Source organism: Manis javanica, chromosome 11, assembly GCF_040802235.1.
Source record: "Manis javanica isolate MJ-LG chromosome 11, MJ_LKY, whole genome shotgun sequence".
NCBI classification, from domain to species: domain Eukaryota; kingdom Metazoa; phylum Chordata; class Mammalia; order Pholidota; family Manidae; genus Manis; species Manis javanica.
In genome coordinates this window covers 79,034,228-79,056,367 of record NC_133166.1, presented here as the reverse complement: position 1 = coordinate 79,056,367, position 22,140 = coordinate 79,034,228, and the positions used below count along the sequence as shown (strand labels likewise).

General features: G+C 33.5%; 1 protein-coding gene across 14 annotated transcripts in view; it reads right to left on the bottom strand.

Annotated features, from left to right (window-relative positions):
• Positions 1-22,140, bottom strand: part of CDC42BPA (CDC42 binding protein kinase alpha) — a 288,893-nt gene that overhangs the window by 62,349 nt on the left and 204,404 nt on the right. For all 14 annotated transcript variants that reach the window (XM_073216736.1, XM_073216729.1, XM_037013633.2 and 11 more), the window contains 6 exons: positions 19,716-19,821; positions 11,412-11,536; positions 5,084-5,189; positions 4,517-4,665; positions 2,878-2,969; positions 525-601 (listed from right to left, as the gene is read on the bottom strand). In XM_073216736.1, coding sequence (XP_073072837.1) covers positions 525-601; positions 2,878-2,969; positions 4,517-4,665; positions 5,084-5,189; positions 11,412-11,536; positions 19,716-19,821 — 655 coding nt within the window. The remainder of the gene's footprint in view (positions 1-524; positions 602-2,877; positions 2,970-4,516; positions 4,666-5,083; positions 5,190-11,411; positions 11,537-19,715; positions 19,822-22,140) is intronic.

The following is a 22,140-nucleotide window of genomic DNA, read 5'->3' as shown; positions in this document are numbered from 1 at the left end:
ACTAAAAAATGACAGTCATATAATTACTATTTCATTATTATCTGAAATCTGTTAATGCAGTCTATATAATACTTTTAACAAAAGCATTCCTACTGTATACTTCTAAACAACTGAACTGATTTGGAACCAGAACCAGCATTTCCTGTTGTGAGCTCTGACATTTTCACTTGTTTTTTAAGGTAGCTATGCTTTGGAGAAAAAAAGAAAAGTGTCAAAATTATTTCAAAAGTTAGGGTTTTTTCAGCACTTACTGTTTCTCAGGGGATGAGATGAAATTTCTTTTAAATATTATAACGATTCTCATATTTAGACCTGTCTTATATTTTACTTAAATGCGAATGTGCTTATAGTTTCCATAAGAATGCATAATATATTCCTTTCCTAGTATGTTTTTGTTTATATATGATTCTAGGGTCTGCTTATGTGGGATGCAATAGATGATTTATTGCAAGTGAATTTTAAATCATAAAGGATATTTAGTTTGAAATTGACTGCAGAGGATATTTGCAAAGTTGAATACTTACTTCAAATTGATCCAGAGCATCGGTAGGCGTATTCAAAAATGCCAAGAAAGAATGCTGTGAGTCTTGGTGCTCTATACCTAGAAGACAGCAGCAACTTTTTTTTAAAACTAGAATAATTACAACTCGTTTTCATGGATCACCTTTCTTGTCTGAAACTATTAAAAGCTGCTCACAAACTACCATATTTTCAAGCTGATCAACAACTCTACATATTAAAAAAACTAAAATGCATCAGTGTTTCTTGAAACGTAAGTTAACAGTTAAATTATATCAGTCTCCATGAAACACCTGTTTCTTGATTTACTAGAGTTCTTGAATTTCTCTTTCCCATATAGCACATTATGAAAGACACACTAAATATTTTGGTAGACTTGAGAGAATTTTAAAAATAGGTCCCTGATTATGTCTGTTTTCCTAAGCTAGTTATCATCAAAAAAAGATTCTTTTTTGAAATACTCTTATCAAACATATAGTATGTACTGACCAATGTAACTTTCATAAGAAAATAATGCAGTGATAAAACAAATGTGAAAAAAACCTTTTGATTAATTATGAAAAACTGTAAAATTATTTTAAGAAAAAAATTTTTGTAAAGGTCTCAATCTGATTTCAGGTATTGCTTTATTGACAGAATGAAGAATCCAAACCACAGTTTTTCTTAGATGAATCAAAACATGCATTATCTCTTGGTTATGGAATTAACTTTAAGTGCGTAATTTCCAAAATAATTCTTCAAATATACCTAAAACGATAAATACTAGGAAGGAAAAAGTAGAAACAACCAAGCACACATTTTTGATTTCCTAACCTTCAGAACTGACATCACCTTATTTGTGTGCTTTTCATATTACTCTCTAATAACATACGATAGTTGCCAGTTAAGGCAATATGTTTTCAGAAATTCATTTGGTCAGTAAATATTGAGAGCCTCATATGTGCCAAACCCTGCCTAGGTACTAGGATATTACAGTAAGTAAAGCAGAAAAAAAATCCTTGTGTTAATTACATAAATATTACATTACATTATTTAAATAGTATAGTATATTATGTTACAACAGTGAAATTTTATTTTCTACAATGTTCAAAATAAAAATAAAAAGCAGTAGGTTAACATGTTTTCATAAAGCAATGTGATAAACTTAAGTGTTTTCTTTCTTAAGTTCAGATCTATTCTACAAACGATGTAGCCAAAGTCACCTAGTGTATCACAAGTCATCTGCACTAGTCTTATCTATATAAACTGCTTTTAGGGCCACAGGTCGTCCATGTGTTACATATTCTTTCTCCTCTACCCACCAAACAATAGGGCTTCCTTCTACTCTTCATGTATGAAAACTCAGCTTGATTCTCCTATCCTGAGTTCCTTATTCACTTTTTCTGGGTTCCTTCCTTTCTTGTTTACTAGGAAATTCAATCAATAAAAACATATTAACATTTTTCACTCTTAATGATTTTTTTCAGGTTACGTCCTTTATGTGACTACCCTTTCTCCTCCACAATTTTAAAAGCAGATGGAGAGACCGACCAGCTTACTTCACTGTGTGTCACAGGGCTAAGAGTGACAGGGAGGTACTAAGGAAAACATAAACCCACTAATAGTTCAGTATCCATCAGAATACTGACTTTGTCAGGAAAATGAATTTCTAATAACTGCATACAAGAGATCCCTTCATTAAGAAAACATTCCAAATTTTTTTATTAAATCTTCATATTCCTAATGCTTCCATATGGAAAGAAAGTTTAAGAAGTTCATGTAATAGAGATACCAAGCACTGTGAGTTACTATTCACATTGATGGAAAAATGCTAAAGTAATGTTTTCAAGAAAATAAGAATAAATGCCAGGAAATCCCACAAGGTAAGCAAGTTAAGAATCAAAAACGGAAGACAATGAAATGCTCAAAATAATTCTTCATCACTGACTTGCCATTTTAAGACTGGACTAAAGTAATCTTTAGTTATTTCATACATTGCTTCCTTTACCCTGGGAGTGAACCCTGTATAACATTTGAGAGTACTATAAAGTATATCATAAAATAATAATTTTTTTCTAATCACACAAATATTGTCTGTGAAATAGTCCATGGCACTGGATAAAACAATCAAATTTATGGCAAAGTGAGTTTTTCTGTGACTATCAAATCTTTAAACATGAATATTATATAAAACAAAATGACTCAGAGATCAGTATGCAAAAGGGGTGTGTGTGACATATACATACATATTTCCATAAATGAGTGCCAGAACTGCTTGTGTGAACAATTCTCCCACCTACACAATAAGCTGGTTCTTGTGTAAGAAAATGATTCATAGCAGAACAGTAAGTCCTGATTGTGCAAAACACATTCTCATACCCTTTTCAGATCTAAGCTCTTCAGTGTTCTTTATCAGCTGTTCGATTTCTGACAGTAGTTCCAAGTTCTTCTTCTCAGTATCTTTTAATTTACTTAAATAAGGGAGAAAAAGGAAAAGTGTCATTATTTTTATTGCTGCTTAGTGAGCTATCACATATGGAGTTGGACTTCTCTGGTTTAAATATAAGTCATGTTAAAGCAGGGAACTGCCAACTACTGAGGAAAGACAAATCCAGCCTGTCATCTACTTCTGTGTAAATAGGTTTTACTGGTACACAGTCAGGCTCATTCATGTACAAACTGTCTGTGGCTGCTTCTGCACCAGAACAGCACAGCTGAGTAGACAGACTATGTAACCCAGAAAGACTTAGGTATTTACTATCTGGCTGTTCACACAATAAGTTGTTGATCCTGAACTAAATTATTAAATTTAAAAATGTCTTAAAATCAAAGGTCAATTTTAGAATTTTGTTAGACTTCTTTCATAGTCATAGAGAACCATGAAAGCAGAACATATATATGAGTATGTTTATAATTTTCAGTTTCACTCATAGCCCTGACTTATGAATAAATGTGTAAACTCCTATGTCCTAGGCTTTTCTTCATACTTATTCTGAATAATAACACAGGGAATGACATTCAGTTAGCTGTTTACATTGGAATCAATTCATATTCTCCAGAAAACCTTTTTTTTTCCATTTTCAGTGTCACACTAAGCACATTTAAGTGAAGCATACTTAATTTATGTCTGGATTATATATAACAAGTATTTGTAATTCAAATGACATACTGTGTATCTGGCTTTTGATTTGATTCAATACATTAATGACTGCGGCTTAAGGACAGAGTCTTCACATCATTAAAAACTGAATTTATGAGACTTTCTTTCCATGATTGAGTGTCTTTGAAATCTGTGGTATTCTGAGAACCAAATGGATTTTCTATTTGTATTTTCATTTGTAACAGTGAATTTTCTCCATTTATCACCTATACTGATTTATTCTTGAGTCATATTTATAGCCAACTCAATTATGATTTTTATTTTATCATATACTTATTCAGAGTATATATAATTTACTCTACTGTTGTGGTAATTGAGGGAATGTATTCATTAGCTAACTGTTTCACAGACTGTGGGGGCTATACTTTTTTTTAATATGAAATAGAACATGAAGAACAGTTACAAGTAAAATATACCATTATGAAATTTACCATCAATAGAACCATCATTGGTAAAAGATTTATGGTAGAGTTTTCAGATGACTGCATTTTGTTTCTGACTATATGTGGCATTTGTATACTGATATTCCTTAAAATGAAAGAATTTTAGATTTAATAGAATAAAATTTGAGAGTCAACTAAATTTTACAAATAAAGGGAAAAGTAAATAATAGAATGTTAATGAGTACTATTAATTAACTCCACTTCATGGACAAGTCAGAGGAAAACAAAGGTGTATTAAAATCTATCACCACATACAAGGCTTGAAAACATCTATTAATTTTTAAATCTTCCTAACTTCTCATCATTGCTTAAAAAAAAAGAAGTGAGAGGTAGGAAATCAAACATGTAACTTTTCTCCAAATACTTCTGGCCCAACTTAGAAATTATTCTAATAGACTGTATTCATGAATCTCACCATTCTGTTATGATGTTAGATGCTTTAACTTTATTTAGCTCTTCTTGGATGGCCTGTTTAGCTCTTATTTCTGCATCCAGAGCTGACTGCAATTCCAGTCTAGCCGACATATCCAGTTTTGCAAAACGACGCATTTTCCAGGGCATATCCTATAAAATAACGTGACTGTGTTTTTAACTCTGTCCTATGTTATTTTTAACATTTAAATTTAGTAATCTAATTGAATTTGGGAACTACTTAAAAACACCATCTCTAATAACAATAGAATATAAAAATTACTTATGAAAATTATTTTTCATTAAATTCAAAAATAACTGTAGACACACATATAAATAAGTTTATTTTTTATAGTTATTATCAATAATGACTGAGCCATACACATTACAGTTAAGCAGTTATGTATTATGATTTCCTAAACTGGGAGAGACTTGGACTAACTAACATCTCATAAAAGCCCAGATAAGAAGCTAAAGCCTGAACAAACTAATTTAAGCGAGCATGTTTATGACAGTGTATCTGAGCCTTTCCCTGGTGTGATGAGCCTCCACTGAAATGGCAGAGCTTTACCGTTGCTCTTGTACCCAAGCTGGAACTTCTCAATGCTTCCAATTCTTCAGTCATTTTAGAAGCCAAGGCCTGAAGATAGCCCCGTGCATCCTTTTCATCACTGACCCTAGAATATATAAACACAGTGATATAGTAAAAAGTAAAACAAACATAGAAAGTCCAGTGAGATATATTATTTTAAAGCATCATAAAGAAACAAATGAAAAATGATAAAAATTTAAAGATATTCTACCACAGTACTACTGTGTGGGAAGAGGTTTTCTGAACTGTTTTCTACAAATTAAGTTGGCCATGTTTAGGGAAGTCCAAATTACTCTGACAAATTAGTGAAACTTCACCCTCAAACTACAGAATCAATACTCTTTTAATCTAACATTAAACACACACACATGATTTCTAAAGAATATTAAGGTTTCTCATGAACTGGATTATGCCATTTATCTTAAGAAAATAACACAAGCTTTTTAAAACTGAAATACACTATATTTAGAAAGTTCAGTTTATTGTAGAATATTCTGTAAACATCAGGGTACTATTGTAATTAAAGCTCTTCTGTTTTCTAGGATGGTCAATAAAATAACAGAAAAGATTAAAGTCTACTGAAACAGAGCTTCTATTTATTGTCTTCAGATTATCTTGCTGATGCAACTATTATGATTTTATTTTATTATGACAGAAATTATATTCAGACAAATTCCACATTTTACAATTTCTCAAGAGAAAGTTTGCATTTTGTCATTATCTCCTCCAAAACAAGGGGAAGACCAAGCATATGAAAATTTAAAAAGAAGTTCCTATTCTCAAGAAGAATGAAAACCATGGATCTATAGAAAGCTAATATCACCAAAAGGAGAAAAAGGAGTTGAAATTTGCAGTGCTCAGAACTGTACTCTAATGCTCTTTGGGGAAGACTGTCATTCTGCAGGCTGGCTGTTTTCATAGATAAAATTCAGGCCATTGAATAGTTATGAGGAAAAGTATACTTCAGGTAAATCAACATTTATCTGTGATGCTAATATATTAGACAAGTTTAACTCTTAAGCCTTGCAGCATCTTATGGAATTTGAACTGCTGAGAAGTCATATATATGTACACACACACACACATATAGTGCACACTGGGTAGTGGGATATATATGTATCTTAAGAGTTTGGTCCTCTCTTCCTCAAATGGGAAGGTGTTTTGGAGGACAAGCAAAAGAACTTAAACAGAGAAGCAGTAAAGTCATTATAAGAAGTTCCCACTCTAGTGATAGCCACATATTTTTAGGCTCAACATGTATGTATAGTTGACCATGAACAATGAGGGTTTGAATTGCATGTGTCCACTTATATGTGGACTTTATTCAATACATACTGTACAGTACTGTAAATGTATTTTCTGTATGATTTTCTTAATAACATATTCTTTTCTCTGGCTTATATTGAAAGAATTTGGTACATAGTACAAAATATGTGTTTATTGATTGTTAGGTTATCAGGGAGGCTTCTGTTCGACAGTAGGCTATGAGTAGTTGAGTTTTGGGGGAGTCAAAATTATACATGGAAAGTTTTGGGGGAGTAGTTAAGTTTTGGGGGCTATGAGTAGTTAAGTTTTGGGGAAGTCAAAATTATAGATGGATTTTGACTGCTTGAGGGTTCAGTAGCCCTAATCCCTGTGTTGTTTAAGGGCCAACTGCATATATTTTTATTTCCTTTTAAAGAAAAATGGCTTTAGAAAATATTAAGAAATTTTGTGTAGTGGGAGGCTGTTTCTTTTTACAGTTCTCTAACTTTGGACACCACAGTGACCACAATCTTTTCATTTAATCAGCTCATATACAGTAAGGATAAACAGGGATGGAAGAAGGTTATCTTTTTTAGAGTATGAAGAAAGAGACTTACATAGTAATGATGAAGAAAACTGTAGTATCTATCATTTAAATGGCCAGGCTAGCTGGCCTCAACTAGAGTTAGTTAGCATCTACCACAGATCAGAGATCTTGGCTTATACACATTTCTGGAAACCTATGAAGTTCAACGTGTTTTATTAACTTTGAAAAGCAAATAACTTGTAATTGTTTTTATGTTGTTTGAAATTTTATATAAAAAATAGTCTCTTCTAACTGCTTTTTATTTACATGTGGAATACATTCATATTACCACTGTGGTCTTCTACTAATTCTCAACTTTTGATTAAACCATGTCTATTTTCTTAGCTACAGATAATTACTGGTGGGAAGAGTTTAGGAAAAAAGAAAAGAAAGATGTGGTCAGATGCAAAACTTAGGCCTTTGAGGTTCCACTGGTTTTGGGATTACACAATTTCTTTTAATAATCATTGCTGTTTTACTATTTCTAACCATGACCTTTAAAAACCTCATGTTCTCCAACTCCAACACCTTCTCTTGCCCCTTTCTTCTAGGCCATCTGGTTAAGTTTACTCATACCCATTCTCTTAACATTTTTTAAAAACAGTTTTAGAGGCGAGTCCCTCATCTTTGGCTAAGCCATTTAAAGGCATTCCCAATCCCCTAGTTATTATTACTATATACAAACAGTTATTTTCTCTACCACATCCTGTATTTTGCATTTCATTATTTCCACAGGTTCCTTTAAACATGTACAGACCTTTTCTAACCCTAAAAATTCCCTGTCCTAGCTGCCTCCCTTTTTCTAGCTCCCTTTTTCTTTCCCTTTATTATTATATAACTTCTGGTTGCTCTAGTGTTGAGCCTTTACTCACTCCTACCTATTCTCTAAAGTCTGATTTCACTGTTCTGCTGATACTATGGTCTATTAAAATAATGACTCGGCTGTGGAAGGCCAATTTGGATCTGTTTTGTTCTTTTGGCATATCTAATCCTCTCCTTATAAGTTATTTCAAATAATCCATCAAGGCATATTATTAAATATTATTTTGGGCATATTAGGAAAACAAAGAAGATATATAAATATAAATATAAATATATATATATATATATATATATATATATTATATGGTCTTTAAAAAGTTGGGGAGTTAGGACATAGCCCAGTGGAATGATGAAGAACTTGATTCTTGAGCTAAATAGACCTGGGTTCAGTTCCTTGCTTGCACCTCACTGGCTCTGTGATTTGGGGTAAGTCATTTACACCCTCTAACTCTCTGTTACCTCATGTATAAAATAGGAATAATAATAGTAATACCTACCTTACAGGACTGTTGTGATAACTGAATGACAGCACATGTGAATTTTCAGCCTATGCCTGGAACATACTATTTTTAATCAATATAAGCTATTACCATACACAAATTAAGATTAATGAATGGGAATGTTTCAAATAATCTAAGTGAATATAAATAAAGGGAAATAAAGGTTTCATTACTGGAAGCCTTTCCTGATTATTTAAAGCATTTTCCTGGGTGGTTTACACAGCTGTTTCCTCTCATTATGTTGCCTCACCATTACCCTTCTTTCCTTTCTCCTAAAAAGATCTCAACAACTTCAATGGCTTTATTTACTAGGAATTAAATCCCCAAATTTATATTAATCCTAACTTTCATGCCTTCTTTTCAAAAGTAGATTGGAAGTCTCTACTTGGATTTCTCAGGATACCTCAGACTCACCAACAAACAATAAAGAAAAGTAAAATTAATTATATCTTCCCCAAAGTTGGTTCCTTCTCTTGACTTTCCTACTTCAATGTACCATTACTTTCTTAATCTCTCCAATTAAGAATTTCAGAAATACCAGTTTCTCCTCTTTGTTTGCCCTTCAACCATAATTAAGTCCTACAGATTCTTCTTCCATTATGTCTTCTCCATTTGTCTAATTTTTCCCAAATCTCCCTCTATTTCATACTGACCACCACTGTGAATATGAAGTTACCTCCTAATTCATCATTTTAATCAATGCTATTATCCTTTGCAAAAACTTTCTTCTTATAAATAAAGTTCAAATCCTTACCCTAAGTATTCAAGGTAATTGTGCTGCGATAACTTAATTAGTCTTATTTCCTACTATTCTTTCACATGAATTCTCCAATGAAATCAAACCAGGTATAGGATCTTTTAAATTCAGTGTTTTCAGAAAACACACTGTAGTTCAGTTGATTACCCCCAACGTTCTTGAACACCTAGTCTAAGGTAATTCTCTTTTCTATACTCCTATAGAAAAACCAGTATTTGTACAAATACATAAGGTAATTTACATTGGTAACTTATCACTAGTTCTAGTCACATTAATTTTTAAACTTTTAACTGTTAAATTATCAGCTACTTGAAGGCAAAGTGCTGCATTTTAACAGACCCTTCTATCTTCTATTGTACCAGAAAAGTACAATATGTTGAGAGGAGATACGTTTAAAAAATGAGCCTCATAGACTAGCCTGTAACTTCAGCCTCTCTTTTAATATCATTTTGAAGAGAAAGTGTGAAATGATAAGGAAGGTCCCAGCTCTAATACAGTGATGAGCAACAAGGTCTCTACCCTAAAAGGTTTTCTTTCATATGAAAGTGATATTTCACAGGAAAAGGCGGAGGGGGGCAGAGTAAGAGGGCCATTAGAAATGCACTTAAATGAAGTCTTATATACAACAGTGCTTATTTTGTTTTAAAAATGTTAATTTGCCCAATGGACACATTTAAAATAATAATTATCAAGTTTCTAAAACCTTGTTTGGGCATTACTTCATTTTTTGATATAGTAGACTAAAAAACTGGAATAGCCTGAGAATCTTAACCTTTATAAGCTTGGATAGAGTGTTTCAGGGTTAACTTTCAAACAGATGATGAGAATGCTAAGAACAGGGAGTATATCTTTTACTTTTAACCTATTAGGTATTTAATAATCTATTTGACATATTTGTCCATTTCTAAATAATAGCTTTTATGCAAAGTAACATCCTTGCATTCCTGATTTCTTCTGCATATTTTACTTGAATATGAAAAATGTAAAGTGTAAAATGAGTGTTCTGTGTTATAAAAATTTCACCTTCCTGTTACCCTTTCCAGAAAGCCCACACTTAAAGCTTCCTTCCTTTACCAGAACCACTTCCCGTTCCATTTGAACCCATCATGCCAGCCTCTGGACAAGACTACGGGTCTAGGATCTCAGGCTTTGGCCAGATCAGCTGTCTTCTGAAAAAGGCATTTTCAGGGACATCTTCATTATAAATTTGATTATGTAATAATTGAGTTACAAATAAGGAGTCATGATTTTTGGTATTATACACTTGGCTAAAAATTAAGATGATTTTGTTTCAGAAATGTAGGCTTGATGACAAGGACATAAACATTAGTGAACCATTAACTTTACTATTGGGAATACAACCAAATTTTCACAATTTGGGCATTTCCTTTAGTTATTCATTGAATAGACACATTCATAAGCCAAAGATGGGTTAACATAGGAGCTCTACAGGTAGGTCAATATCAAAATACTTGAGTCACCTGGGTAAGATTACTTAAAAAGAGTGTTTATTCACTTTTGATTTTATTTAAGAAGGAGGGTATTGATGTGACCTAAGTAGTAAAATGGAAAAAAAAAATAGCTACAGAAACAAAATAAAAAACACAAGAAACTAAATTCCCACCAAACGATTGGTCTGTAGATATATGAAGAAACCAGCTGTTTTCATCCATGGTGTGCTAAGAGTCAAAAAGTTGTAAGGTAAATATAAAAAGTTAAGCTACCAATTTTCATTAGAAAATAATAGAGTCCTCACTGGATTCTCCTTTCTTCAGGTATCATAAAAATATACAAATAGCAGAATAATCATTTAATGAATTAATTAAAATGAAAATTATTAAGGTAATTACTCAAAATTAAATCCTAGGAGCTTAAAGAACAGTTGATAAAACTAAACCATTTCAGGTTTTTAAAACGCTATGTGTGAATCAATCTAATTATGAAAGGTGATAGCACAACATATTTAGTTTCTAAATTTTTCTCTAGGCTTTCTGTTTCTTAAAATAATCACAAGTATAGCAATTTTCATCTTAGCAAATTTCATCTACAGCTAGTAAATGAGTTTCTTCAGTTTCTTAAGGATTAACTGTCCTAGGAAAGTAACATTTTTTCTTAGAAATATCAGCTTTCAGTGAAGCTGTGGGATATTTAAATGGAGTTTCAAATTGGACATTTGTGGAACAGCTGAAATGAGATATACAGGGAAGTAAGGGAACAGAGGAACATAGTAGAAAACACAGATGAACACAGATCAGTAATAAAATCATGCTTTTCAGGGAAACATATTTTTCACTGCAAAAATTTAAAAAAATAATATGTCAGCAGCCTCCTGGAATTCACACCAACTTGGCTCTATCCAAAATCATCGACAACTACACATTTAAAAAGAGTACTCACCACTGAATTATTTCTGTGATTTGGGCTTCCCAATGTGCAACTGATTCTTTCTTGTCTGCTAAATCCTTCACCTCTTCTTCTAACTGCTGGTTGTGCATACTTAAGTTCTCATACAAAGTGGTAAGCTGAAAGGCAATTTTAAGACATTAAGACATTTAAAGACACGCGTAACTTTTAGGAACAGGAATATAAGATGCTCACAGGCCTCTTGTTAGATCTGGTAACTCCCCATACTTCACTAAAAAATGCTTGTCTTCCTAATTTCTTCTGCATCCTCTGGTCACTGAATTTGGAAACATACAAGCACTCTGAATTCTGCCTTTCTTTTTCCTTGACTCCTACACTGAATCGGTTCTACTGTGAACGTCCTCCATTTGTCTAAAGGACTCCCCAATTCTGCTGGTAACGACTTCTCTCATTTTTTGTCTGAAAAATGTGTCTATGCAATCCTCTCTAAAAAAAAACTAATAAAGAATTTCAAGCACACTAAAAAATGGACAGTGTGGTGCTAAGTGCACTCCCATGAGCCCATCATCCAACTCCAACAACTCTCACTCCAGTGTCCACTGGGTTTCATTATACTCCTTCCTGTCTTATCTCTTCTCCTGTATTATTCTAAAGCAAGTACCAGACAGCATATAACTTTGCCCAGACATATTTCTGTTTATCTCTATAAAACAGGATCTCTCTTCTAACACATAACCATAATATTATCATCATACTTAAACAAATTCAACAAGTTTACTTAATTATCTATATTGTTCAATTTCAGTTATCTCAAAATACCAAATAACTTAAGTTTGTTAAATTGAGTCATAATACCAACAAGTTAACACAGCTTACTGGTTGCTTTATCTTTTCAGTCTCTCTTATTTATAGGCTCCTGTCTTCATTCAGGCTGCTAAAATATAATACCATAGATTGGGCAGTTATTTCTCACAGTTCTATAGGAGGGTAGTCCAACATCAGGGTGCCAGCAGCTTTAGTGTCCACTGAGGGTGCCTCCTGGTTGAGTCCTCACAGTGAAAGGGGTGAGGTGCTCCTGGGGGGCCCCTTTTGAAGGATAAAAATCCTACTCATGAGGGCTCTGCCTTCATGACCTAATCACCTCCTGGAGGTGCAGCCTCTGAATGCCATCACATTGGGGGACTGGGTTTCAAACTGAGTTTTGGAGGCACATAAACATTCAGTCCATACCAGTTCCCCTCCAATACTTCTGTTTTTCTTGCAGTTTATTTGTTGAAGAAAGTAGGTTGTCCTGCAGTTTTCTACAGTCTGAATTTTTGCCTTCATTTTTGGAAGATATTTTTAGTTGTATGTAACATTCTGGGTTGGCAGTTATATTCCTTCAACACTTTGAAGATATCATTCCTTTTTGTTCTTTGTTTTTATTCCTTTCTTTGCTGGGAAGTCAGACTTCAGTTTAACTTTTGTTCCTTTGAATATAATGTGTCTTTCTTCTCTGGCTGCTTTTAGGATTTTCTTTGGTTGCTGGTTTTCAGCAGTTTTTCTATGATGTGCTGAAGTGGGGTTTAATTTCTATTTGTCATCTTTGGGGTTCGTGGCATTTCTTGAATTTGTGGTTTAATGTTCCTCATAGGTTTTGGAAAATTATGGGCTGTTAACTCTTCAAATACTGCTTCTGCCAGTCTCTCTTTCCTGCCCTTAAGGGAAAGTAAACATTTTTGTATACAAGACCTTTTCATCAATCATGTCCCCTCTGTCTCATATTCTCTTTTAATGTATTTCCAACCTTTTTAACCTCCATTCATCCTTTAGTCTGGATAAAAAGTCATACTTCAGTTTTTTCTTACTCATTTCTTTGGCTCTTTCCAATATGCTATTAAAATCTTCTATTGGGTGTTTCAGTTATTTCATTTTTCACTTCTAGAAATTCTGTTTGACACTTCAAGTTGTCTGCTGAAATTCTTCATCATATTTTCTATTTCCTTGAGTATATCGTATAGCTATTTTAAAGTTCATTTATGAAAATTCCAAACTGGAATTCCTGTGGGTCTATTTATATTGACTTTTCATTTTTTATACTTTTTCATTTTTCTTTTCTTATTTTTGCTCTTATATTTCTTATTTCTGCTCTTATTTATTTTCTCTTGATTGTGATTTGATTGTACTGCCTAGTATGCATGGTGATTTTTTACTGCATGACACATTGTAAATGAAAATTTTAGAGATAATTTGAAGCTCAGTATAGTATCTTCCTCCAGAGAATATTTACTTTTACTTCTGTCGGGAATGCAGACTAAAGATATATCAGGGATTGAATTATTTAAAAGCTGGATTTCAGTCACTGAGAAATCTCATCTCTTTCTGTTTCACACCTATTCCTAAAATGTAGCCTTTCAATGAGTATAATTAAAAGCTTGAACAAATTACCAAGGATCCTGCACTTGGTGGACACTAATCTTTTAATTCAAGTATAGTTGATATAAAATATTATATTGGTTTCAGGTGTACAACACAGGGATTCAACAATTATATGCACTACCAAATGCTCACCACATAAGTGTAGTTACCACCTGTCATCATACAAAGTTATTTTATTATTGACTATATTCCCTAGGCTTACTTTTCTTTTATTTTGGTATCATTAATATACAATCACATGAGCAACATTGTGGTTACTAGATTCCCCCCATTATCAAGTCCCCACCACATACCCATTATAGTCACTATCGATCAGTGTACTAAGTAAGATGCTATAGAGTCACAACTTGTCTTCTCTGTGCTATACTGCCTTTCCCGTGCACCACCCCCTATGTTATGTGTGCTAATCATAATGTCCCTTATTCCCCTTCTCCCTCCCTTCCCACCCACCTTCCCCAGTCCCTTTCCCTTTGGTAAATGTTAGTCCATTCTGGGGTTCTGTGATTCTGCTGCTGTTTTGTTCCTTCAGTTCTTGCTTTGTTCTTATGTCCACAGATGACTGAAATCATTTGGTACTTGTCTTTCTCTGCCTGGCTTATTTCACCGAGCATAATACCCTCTAGCTCCATCCATGTTGTTGCAAATAGTAGGATTTGTTTTCTTCTTATGGCTGAATAATATTCCATTGTGTATATGTACCACATCTTCTTTATCCATTCATCTACTGATGGACACTTAGGTTGCTTCCATATCTTGGCTATTGTGAATAGTGCTGTGATAAACATAGGGGTGCATATGTCTTTTTCAAATTGGGCTCCTGCATTCTTAGGGTAAATTCCTAGGAGTGGAATTCCTGGGTCAAATGGTATTTCAAATGGTAGGATTTGTTTTCTTCTTATGGCTGAATGATATTCCATTGTGTATATGTACCACATCTTCTTTATCCATTCACCTACTGATGGACACTTAGGTTGCTTCCATATCTTGGCTATTGTGAATAGTGCTGTGATAAACATAGGGGTGCATGTATCTTTTTGAAACTGGGCTCCTGCATCCTCAGGGTGAATTCCTAGGAGTGGAATTCCTAGGTCAAATGGTATTTCTATTTTGAGTTTTTTGAGAAACCACCAGACTGCTTTCCACAATGGTTGAACTAGTTTATATTCCCACCAGCAGTATAGGAGGGTTCCCCTTTCTCTGCATCCTCACCAGCATTTGCTGTTCCTAGCCTTTTCTATGTTGGCCAACCTAACTGGTATGAGGTGATATCTCATTGTAGTTTTAATCTGCATTTTCCTGATAATTAGTGATGTGGAGCATCTTTTCATGTGTCTGTTGGCCATCTGAAGAAATTTGCTTTTTGGGTGTTGAGGCATATGCGTACTTTATATATTTTGGATGTTAACCCCTTGTCGGATATGTCATTTACAAATATATTCTCCCTTACTGTAGGATGCCTTTTTGTTCTGCTGATGGTGCCCTTTGGTGTACAGAAGGTTTTTAGAGTGATGTAGTCCCATTTGTTCATTTTTTATTTTGTTTCCCTTGCCCGAGGAGATGCATTCAGGAAAAAATTGCTCATGTTTATATTCAAGAGATTTTTGCCTATGTTTTCTTCTAAGAGTTTTATGGTTTCATGACTTACATTCAAGTCTTTCATCCACATTGAATTTACTTTTGTGTATGGGGTTAGACAATAATCCAGTTTCATTCTCTTGTATATAGCTGTGCAGTTTTGCCAACAGCAGTTGTTGAAGAGGCTGTCATTTCCCCATTGTATATCCATGGCTCCTTTATTGTATATTAATTGACCATATGTACTTAGGTTTATATCTGGGCTCTCTAGCCTGTTTCATAGAGTATACTTTTTAAGAACTTTCAAAGCTATTTTCTAAAGCTGTCTACCACCTTACACTCCTACAAACAGTATATGAGTTCCAATTCCTCCAAATTTCTTGCCATAGTTGGTATGGTCACTCTTACTGATTATACTTTTTCTTGAGAGTGTACAGCAGTATCTTACTAGGGTTTTAACATGTATTTTCCTAAACTAATGATATTGAGCATCTTTTTAGGTGCTTATTTGTTATTCATGTATCTTCCTTATGAAATGTCTATTCAAATTTTCCCCCATTTTTTTCATTGTAGGTTTTCTCCAGTTTCAAGAATTCTTCATTTCTTCTGAAAACAGGTTTTCTATCAGGTAAGTAATATGCAAGTATTTCTACCAGATAGGTGATTTGCAAATGCTTCCTCTTCATCTGTTTCCATTTTCTTAATGTTATTTTTAAATTTTGATGAAGTCCAATTTATCATTATTTTTCTCTCATAGGTTTTGCTTTTAATATCGTATCTATGAAATGTTTGATGAATGCCAAATCATGAAGATTTTCTCTTATGATTACCTCTTATATTTCAATTCATGATCCACTTTGAGCTAATTTTTGTATATGGTATGAGGCAAGTATCTAAGTTAATTTTTTTTGCATATGGATATCCAATTGCTTCAGTACCACTTGTTGAAAAGATTATCCTTCTCCCATTGAACTTCCTTGGCACTTTGCTGAAAATCAACCAACCATAAATACGAGGGTTACTTTTGGACTCTTTACTCCGTTCCATTATGTCAGTACTATACTCTTGATTTACAGTTAAGTTTCAAAATTTTGAGGTGTTAATCCTCCAACTTTTGTTCTTTCCTCCCCAAATATTTTGGCTATAATAAATCTTTTGCATTCCCATATAAATTTAAGGATAAGCTTGTCAATTCTAAAAAAAAGCCTACCAAAATTCTGACAGGGGTTTCCCTGAATCTATAGAGCACTTAGGAGAGACTGCCATCTTATCAATATGGAGTCTCCCAAGCCATTAACATGGTATCCCTCTCCATTTGGTTAGGTATTCCTTAATTCATCTCAGCAGTATTTTGTAGTGGTCTTCCTCTGGTTAGTTCCCAGAGCTGTAAATGGTCATTTTAGACAAATATATCCACTTTGAAACATTTTTTTCTTTGAGAAGATATTCATCAATCTCTTCATGTTACAGCCAGAAGTCTCAGGTGTTTTTGAGAATGTTTTTTCAGATGTCTCACTAATTCCTACAACACATCCTCTTTTTTGATTACCATTGTTTTTGACAGACCTTCCAACTAATTTGTGTTTGGGGTTTCAGCTGGAGATTCACAAAAAGAGGAGGAAACACAGAGTTTAAATAGTTACTGGTAGTTTTAAATCTATTTGTTTAGTATTCGCCAGAAAAAGTTAATCTTTTCATTATTACTGAATAAAAAAGCATGGACTCTGGAGTCACTGTGTTCAAATTCGATTCACTTTCTAGTTTCCTGATTAAGAAAGTAACTTATCTTCTTTTGCCTCAGTTTTCTCATCTATAAAATGGTGAGAACACCACAGTACACCTCAGAGAGCTACTGAGAGGGGTAAGTGATTTATATAAAGTAATTCCAAAGAGGATCTACACAAAGTAAATAATACCTATGTATCAGTTCATTGTGCATGTTTGGGAATGAAAAGGTTTTACTATTTGTACATTGACATATCTGGTTTATAATAATTTATAAAGCTACATAAGAATGTGGAAAAATATTCATAACATTTTAAGTGAAGACAGATTAGAAAATAGAATGTATATATGACTGTGATTAGGTAATATAACATGTACACAAACAAAATTGGGAAAGGAACATATAAAATCAAAAGAGCTGTTTGTGGTGCTAAGATCATGGGTAAATTTCACACTGAATATTTTCCACATTGTTTTGTAATTTTGCTTTTTTGTAAAATAATAACTTAAAAACAAGATACAAATGATACATTTCTTTTTTTTCTAGAAACCAATTACTTTCACTTCCTGGCTAATTTATTTAGAGTAAGTTGTCTTTTAGTAAAAAGTAGAATTTACAGACTTCTGAAAAATATCAGCAAACTTTTTTTTTATTTCCTTTAAATTTTTACTTTGGAGTTTAAAAATGTGAATTTAAGACTCTATTAGTTATTTAAATTTTGAAATGAACAGAACTGCTTTTTGGCTTCTCTATCAGAAATTCTGTTAAGAAGTAATTCCCTTCCCTTCAAGCTGACTCCCAATGCAATAACTGGTATACCAAGCTTCTCTGGTTATGCCTCTTGAGGAAAACACCCAATTCAAACCAAACCAGAAAATGAGTAAACAAAAACATCAAAGATGTGCAGTTAGGTGGACTAAGAGTTAAGTAGAGAGAGAAGCAAAGCTGAGTGAAAGGAACAAAAATAGAGAAGAGGTTCAAATGGAAGCAGAGACCCTAGATGCTTCCCTATTTCTCTAGGAAAAAATATTTCCTTGTCACCAGTCACTAAATATTTGCTACATATGAATTTGCTCTCAAAGTTCTACTCATATTCTTTGCCAGATCTTTCAATTTAGCCAGGAAAGGTAATGTTTTATTTTTATAAACTTAGGAGACAGGCTTTTATTTTTATCCTTCAGGTCACACCAGAATCAAGAGTATTGTTTAAAAGTTATCTGTAAGTATGTATTTTTGGTAAACTTGGCAAACCTTTTTGGTTAATAATGAAATAAAATCAAGTGGTGAATACAAGATTTGATCTAATTCAGTTGATTATTTCCCAGTACAACTTTTTTTGAACTATAATACCATCTTTTACTAAGTACTTGGCTTAGAAACTACATGAAGAGGCCTTCTAGTGTTCAATTATATTTCTTACCTCAAGGAATTCTTAAACAATCTTAAAATTCTATCTTGTAGACAGAAATGATGTTTAATTTTGTAGTTTTATTAGTCAAACATATGAAATAACAACTATGTGGCCCATTTGGAAAAAGTTCAAATATTGTCAAATTTATTTTAGTGGAAATAACTAATGGTTATATGATAATATTTATACAAACATAGTTTAAAAAATCCATTTATACTACTATTTGGCCACTTTCCACAGTGTGTATGTCAGCTCTACAAGACTTCACAAAATGAAGTAACAGAGTTCTTTCTCAGGTAGTTTTCAACCACACAAGCCAAGTCATTTTAAAAATGTTAAGAAAGCTAATCATGGGGAAAGTAATAAGAAAAGATATATGGAACACAGCGGAAAACCAAGATAGAATGTAGAGTCTCTCTTTTATGATTATTTAGTCATGATCTTTGAATCTGCTATTGGAATAACTGAATAATAATTGAACACAATGTTTTTATTGGAGGAAAATCCTAGAAAACATTATAAAACACAGTTATCCAAACATTAAATGTAAATAAAATTATTAAGACTTCTCATTAGTATTAGGATTTTTACAGCTGTCAGCTAACACAAGAAATGCAGAATGATGGCAGTTCAAGAAATCTGAGATACTAAATGGAAAAACAATCCTTTATGTTATTTGAAATTTTGTTCATAAATCTAGCCACTTCTAAGTCTAATCTATGGTTTTGCTTTATTCAAGCTACACAGTTTAGGCAGAGTTGATTTTCTTGGATTCTTACCTACTAACTAATGGTATTATTTCTAATTATCATTATTCTCCATCATGATTATCACATCACATTGTCAAAACTTCTACAGTTTGACTTACATGCTCTTGCCAGGGGCCAGCCTTAACTTAAACTGCCATAATAGAGTAAGTAGCGAATACGAAAGAAAAGAGAAAATATGGGGAAGTGAAATAACTAATAGACACTAAAAAAACACTTGGGACAAAGAATAAGATGAGATAAGCAACATCCTGTCTCCAGAATAATCTTGTGCAGATTGATATAATGAAAAACTGCCAGTACGGTATAGGAAGGTGTGCATAAGGAAGAGTATTAAACCAAAAATGTGCACCAAATACAAAATTATATCCATGATTTCTATCACAGTGCTGAATCCTTAACATGTACTCAATGACTATAAATAAGATTAAATCACTCACCTTATCGAGTTCACTTGTCAGTTTTTTATTTTCCTCAGTTAACAACACTTTTTCTCGTTCGTACTGTTGTTTGAACTCATTTTCAAATTCTTCCCTTTCACTTTGACTAACACAATTAAAAACATAAGAGGAAAAAATGAATTGAAGATATAATAATGGTATCCCAGATTGGCTACTGCACCATATGCTTTGTTTTGAAAAGTCTCCTATATTTTGATTGTTCCAAGTCCCAATATTTTCCCTTAAAACTAAGTTATAATCACTTCCTTTTAATTAACAAATAGATTTTCAATAACATCTACTTTATTTTTCATTTGAAAATCTAAGACATCTGTGGTTTGTAGGTCCTAGGTCCCTGACAGTGCTCACTGTATTTGGTTATGTATATATTATTAAGTATGGAAAGACAAGGAGGTTAGGCAGAGAGGAGGCATATGGACCACAGTATGATTCTTTATATCAGCTCTAGATTGCCCCGAAATTCTCCATTAAATTTGCAACAGTTCTCTCAATATGCTCAGCCCTTCCTTCCTTTCCTTGTTCCTTCTTACCTAAGTACCTACTTATCTACACACACATTCATATGAATACAACAAATTCAACACTGTGAGGCTTATTTAAAATGATAGTTGTGGGCAGCAGAACTAATTCACCCTTAGAGGTAATGTTTAATGTTAAATATTAGAGGTAAACATATATCTAACAGACTTTTTAAAAACCTTCTTGGGGTGAAAGGGAAATCAGTTTTCAAACAGAGTTGAAATGTAGATAAAGTGGCTTTTGTCTATGGCAGTTTGATGAAACAAATGAAATTCAATGTGGATCAGTTCTGAGTAATTTCGTATGATTGCTACCAAGTCGACAAAGAACGTAATAGTGGCTGACTTTAAGAACATAATCTTAAAAACCCCTTACATCAATAAATTATTGATTATGAAGGAAATTATAATTTAAATTATAAGTTCCAAAAAATAACCCATCATGCATTCATCAAAGCAAATGTGCCACTTTCTTTATTATCTATAATCAAAATGTGAATTTAGTCAACAATTTTTCTTGATTCACAAACAACCCCAAATAACAAACATGAAAAATTACAAAGAAACCTTCTTTCAGAAAAATATGTACATGAATGAATTGAATAAAATTTCTATGGAAAAACCATTCTGGTCTTTTCCTATTAGCATCAAATAAAGCTTAAGTTTCTCCCATACTAAAACAAAACAAACTCTCTCCTAAACCCTACACTTCATTTTCCACTTTCCTTGACTTTCTGCTCACCCATAACACCTTGAAGTCTTCAAAGAGTCTGCTGTACCCACTTTCTTGTTACCACACCAAAATGTGGCTTCTGCCACCAGCACCTCAAAAACACCATTGTCTCCAAACTCACTACTGTCGTGTTATAGCATCCAATCAAGTGCTGTCCAGGCCTTCCTGAGATGTGTTCCTCCCTTGGCTTCAGCAGTACATTGACTCTCCTAATTTTCAGCCTACATCTCTGACTTCTTTCTAGCTGTCTCTGTTAACTCTTCAACTGTCAGTCCTTCCATGATGATAGCAGCATACAGAATATTTTCACTGCCCTAAAAATCCTCTGTGCTCTGCCTGTTCCTCCCTCCCTCTCCCAATTCCTGGCAACCATAAACCTCTTACGTTTTCATAGTTTTGCCTTCTCATTATTTTTTAACAAACTTGTTTTCTGTGTACAATGTTCTTCTCATACCTCTGAACAGAGAAGTGCCCACTTTACATCTTCACTGAGAAGTCACCTTCTCGGTATAGCTTTTCCTGGCCATACTATGTATGTAATTCAATCCTCACTCCTAATGCTTCATAGCCCCATCCTCTGCCTTATTTTTTGTTTTGGCACTTACCATTGGCTAATATATTCTATGTTTTACTCATTTTGGTATAGTCTTTCACCCTAACCAAAGGGATGCTCTGTAAGGACACAGATTTGCTGTCGGTTCACTGTCATGTTCCCAGGGCCTACACAGTGCTTTGTACACAGATTTTAAACATTTTTGTTGAATGAACGTATCAAATTTGACATACTTATGCCTCCAGTGTAAGTTGAGAATGACAATAACATATATATATTCAGTTGCCTAAAATCTAGAAACCTGAGTACCACTGGTAATTTCTTCTGCTCCCCATTTCTGATCACTATGTTCTCCATGCTTGGACTTCCCAGTAGAACTCTCAAATCCTCAACCCATCCATCTCTGCTATCACTACATAAGGCCCACCCACCACAGTTGCTCTCACAGCTGGATTCCCATCTGTAGTCTGCAACCCACTCTCCACACAGCAGCAAAAGTGATCTTCCAGAAACAATTTCACTTCCCTTCAATGGCCTTAACATGAAGTCCAAGTCCCTCACACTCTGCGATCTTGCCTCTATTTTCCTTTGCAGCTTGGT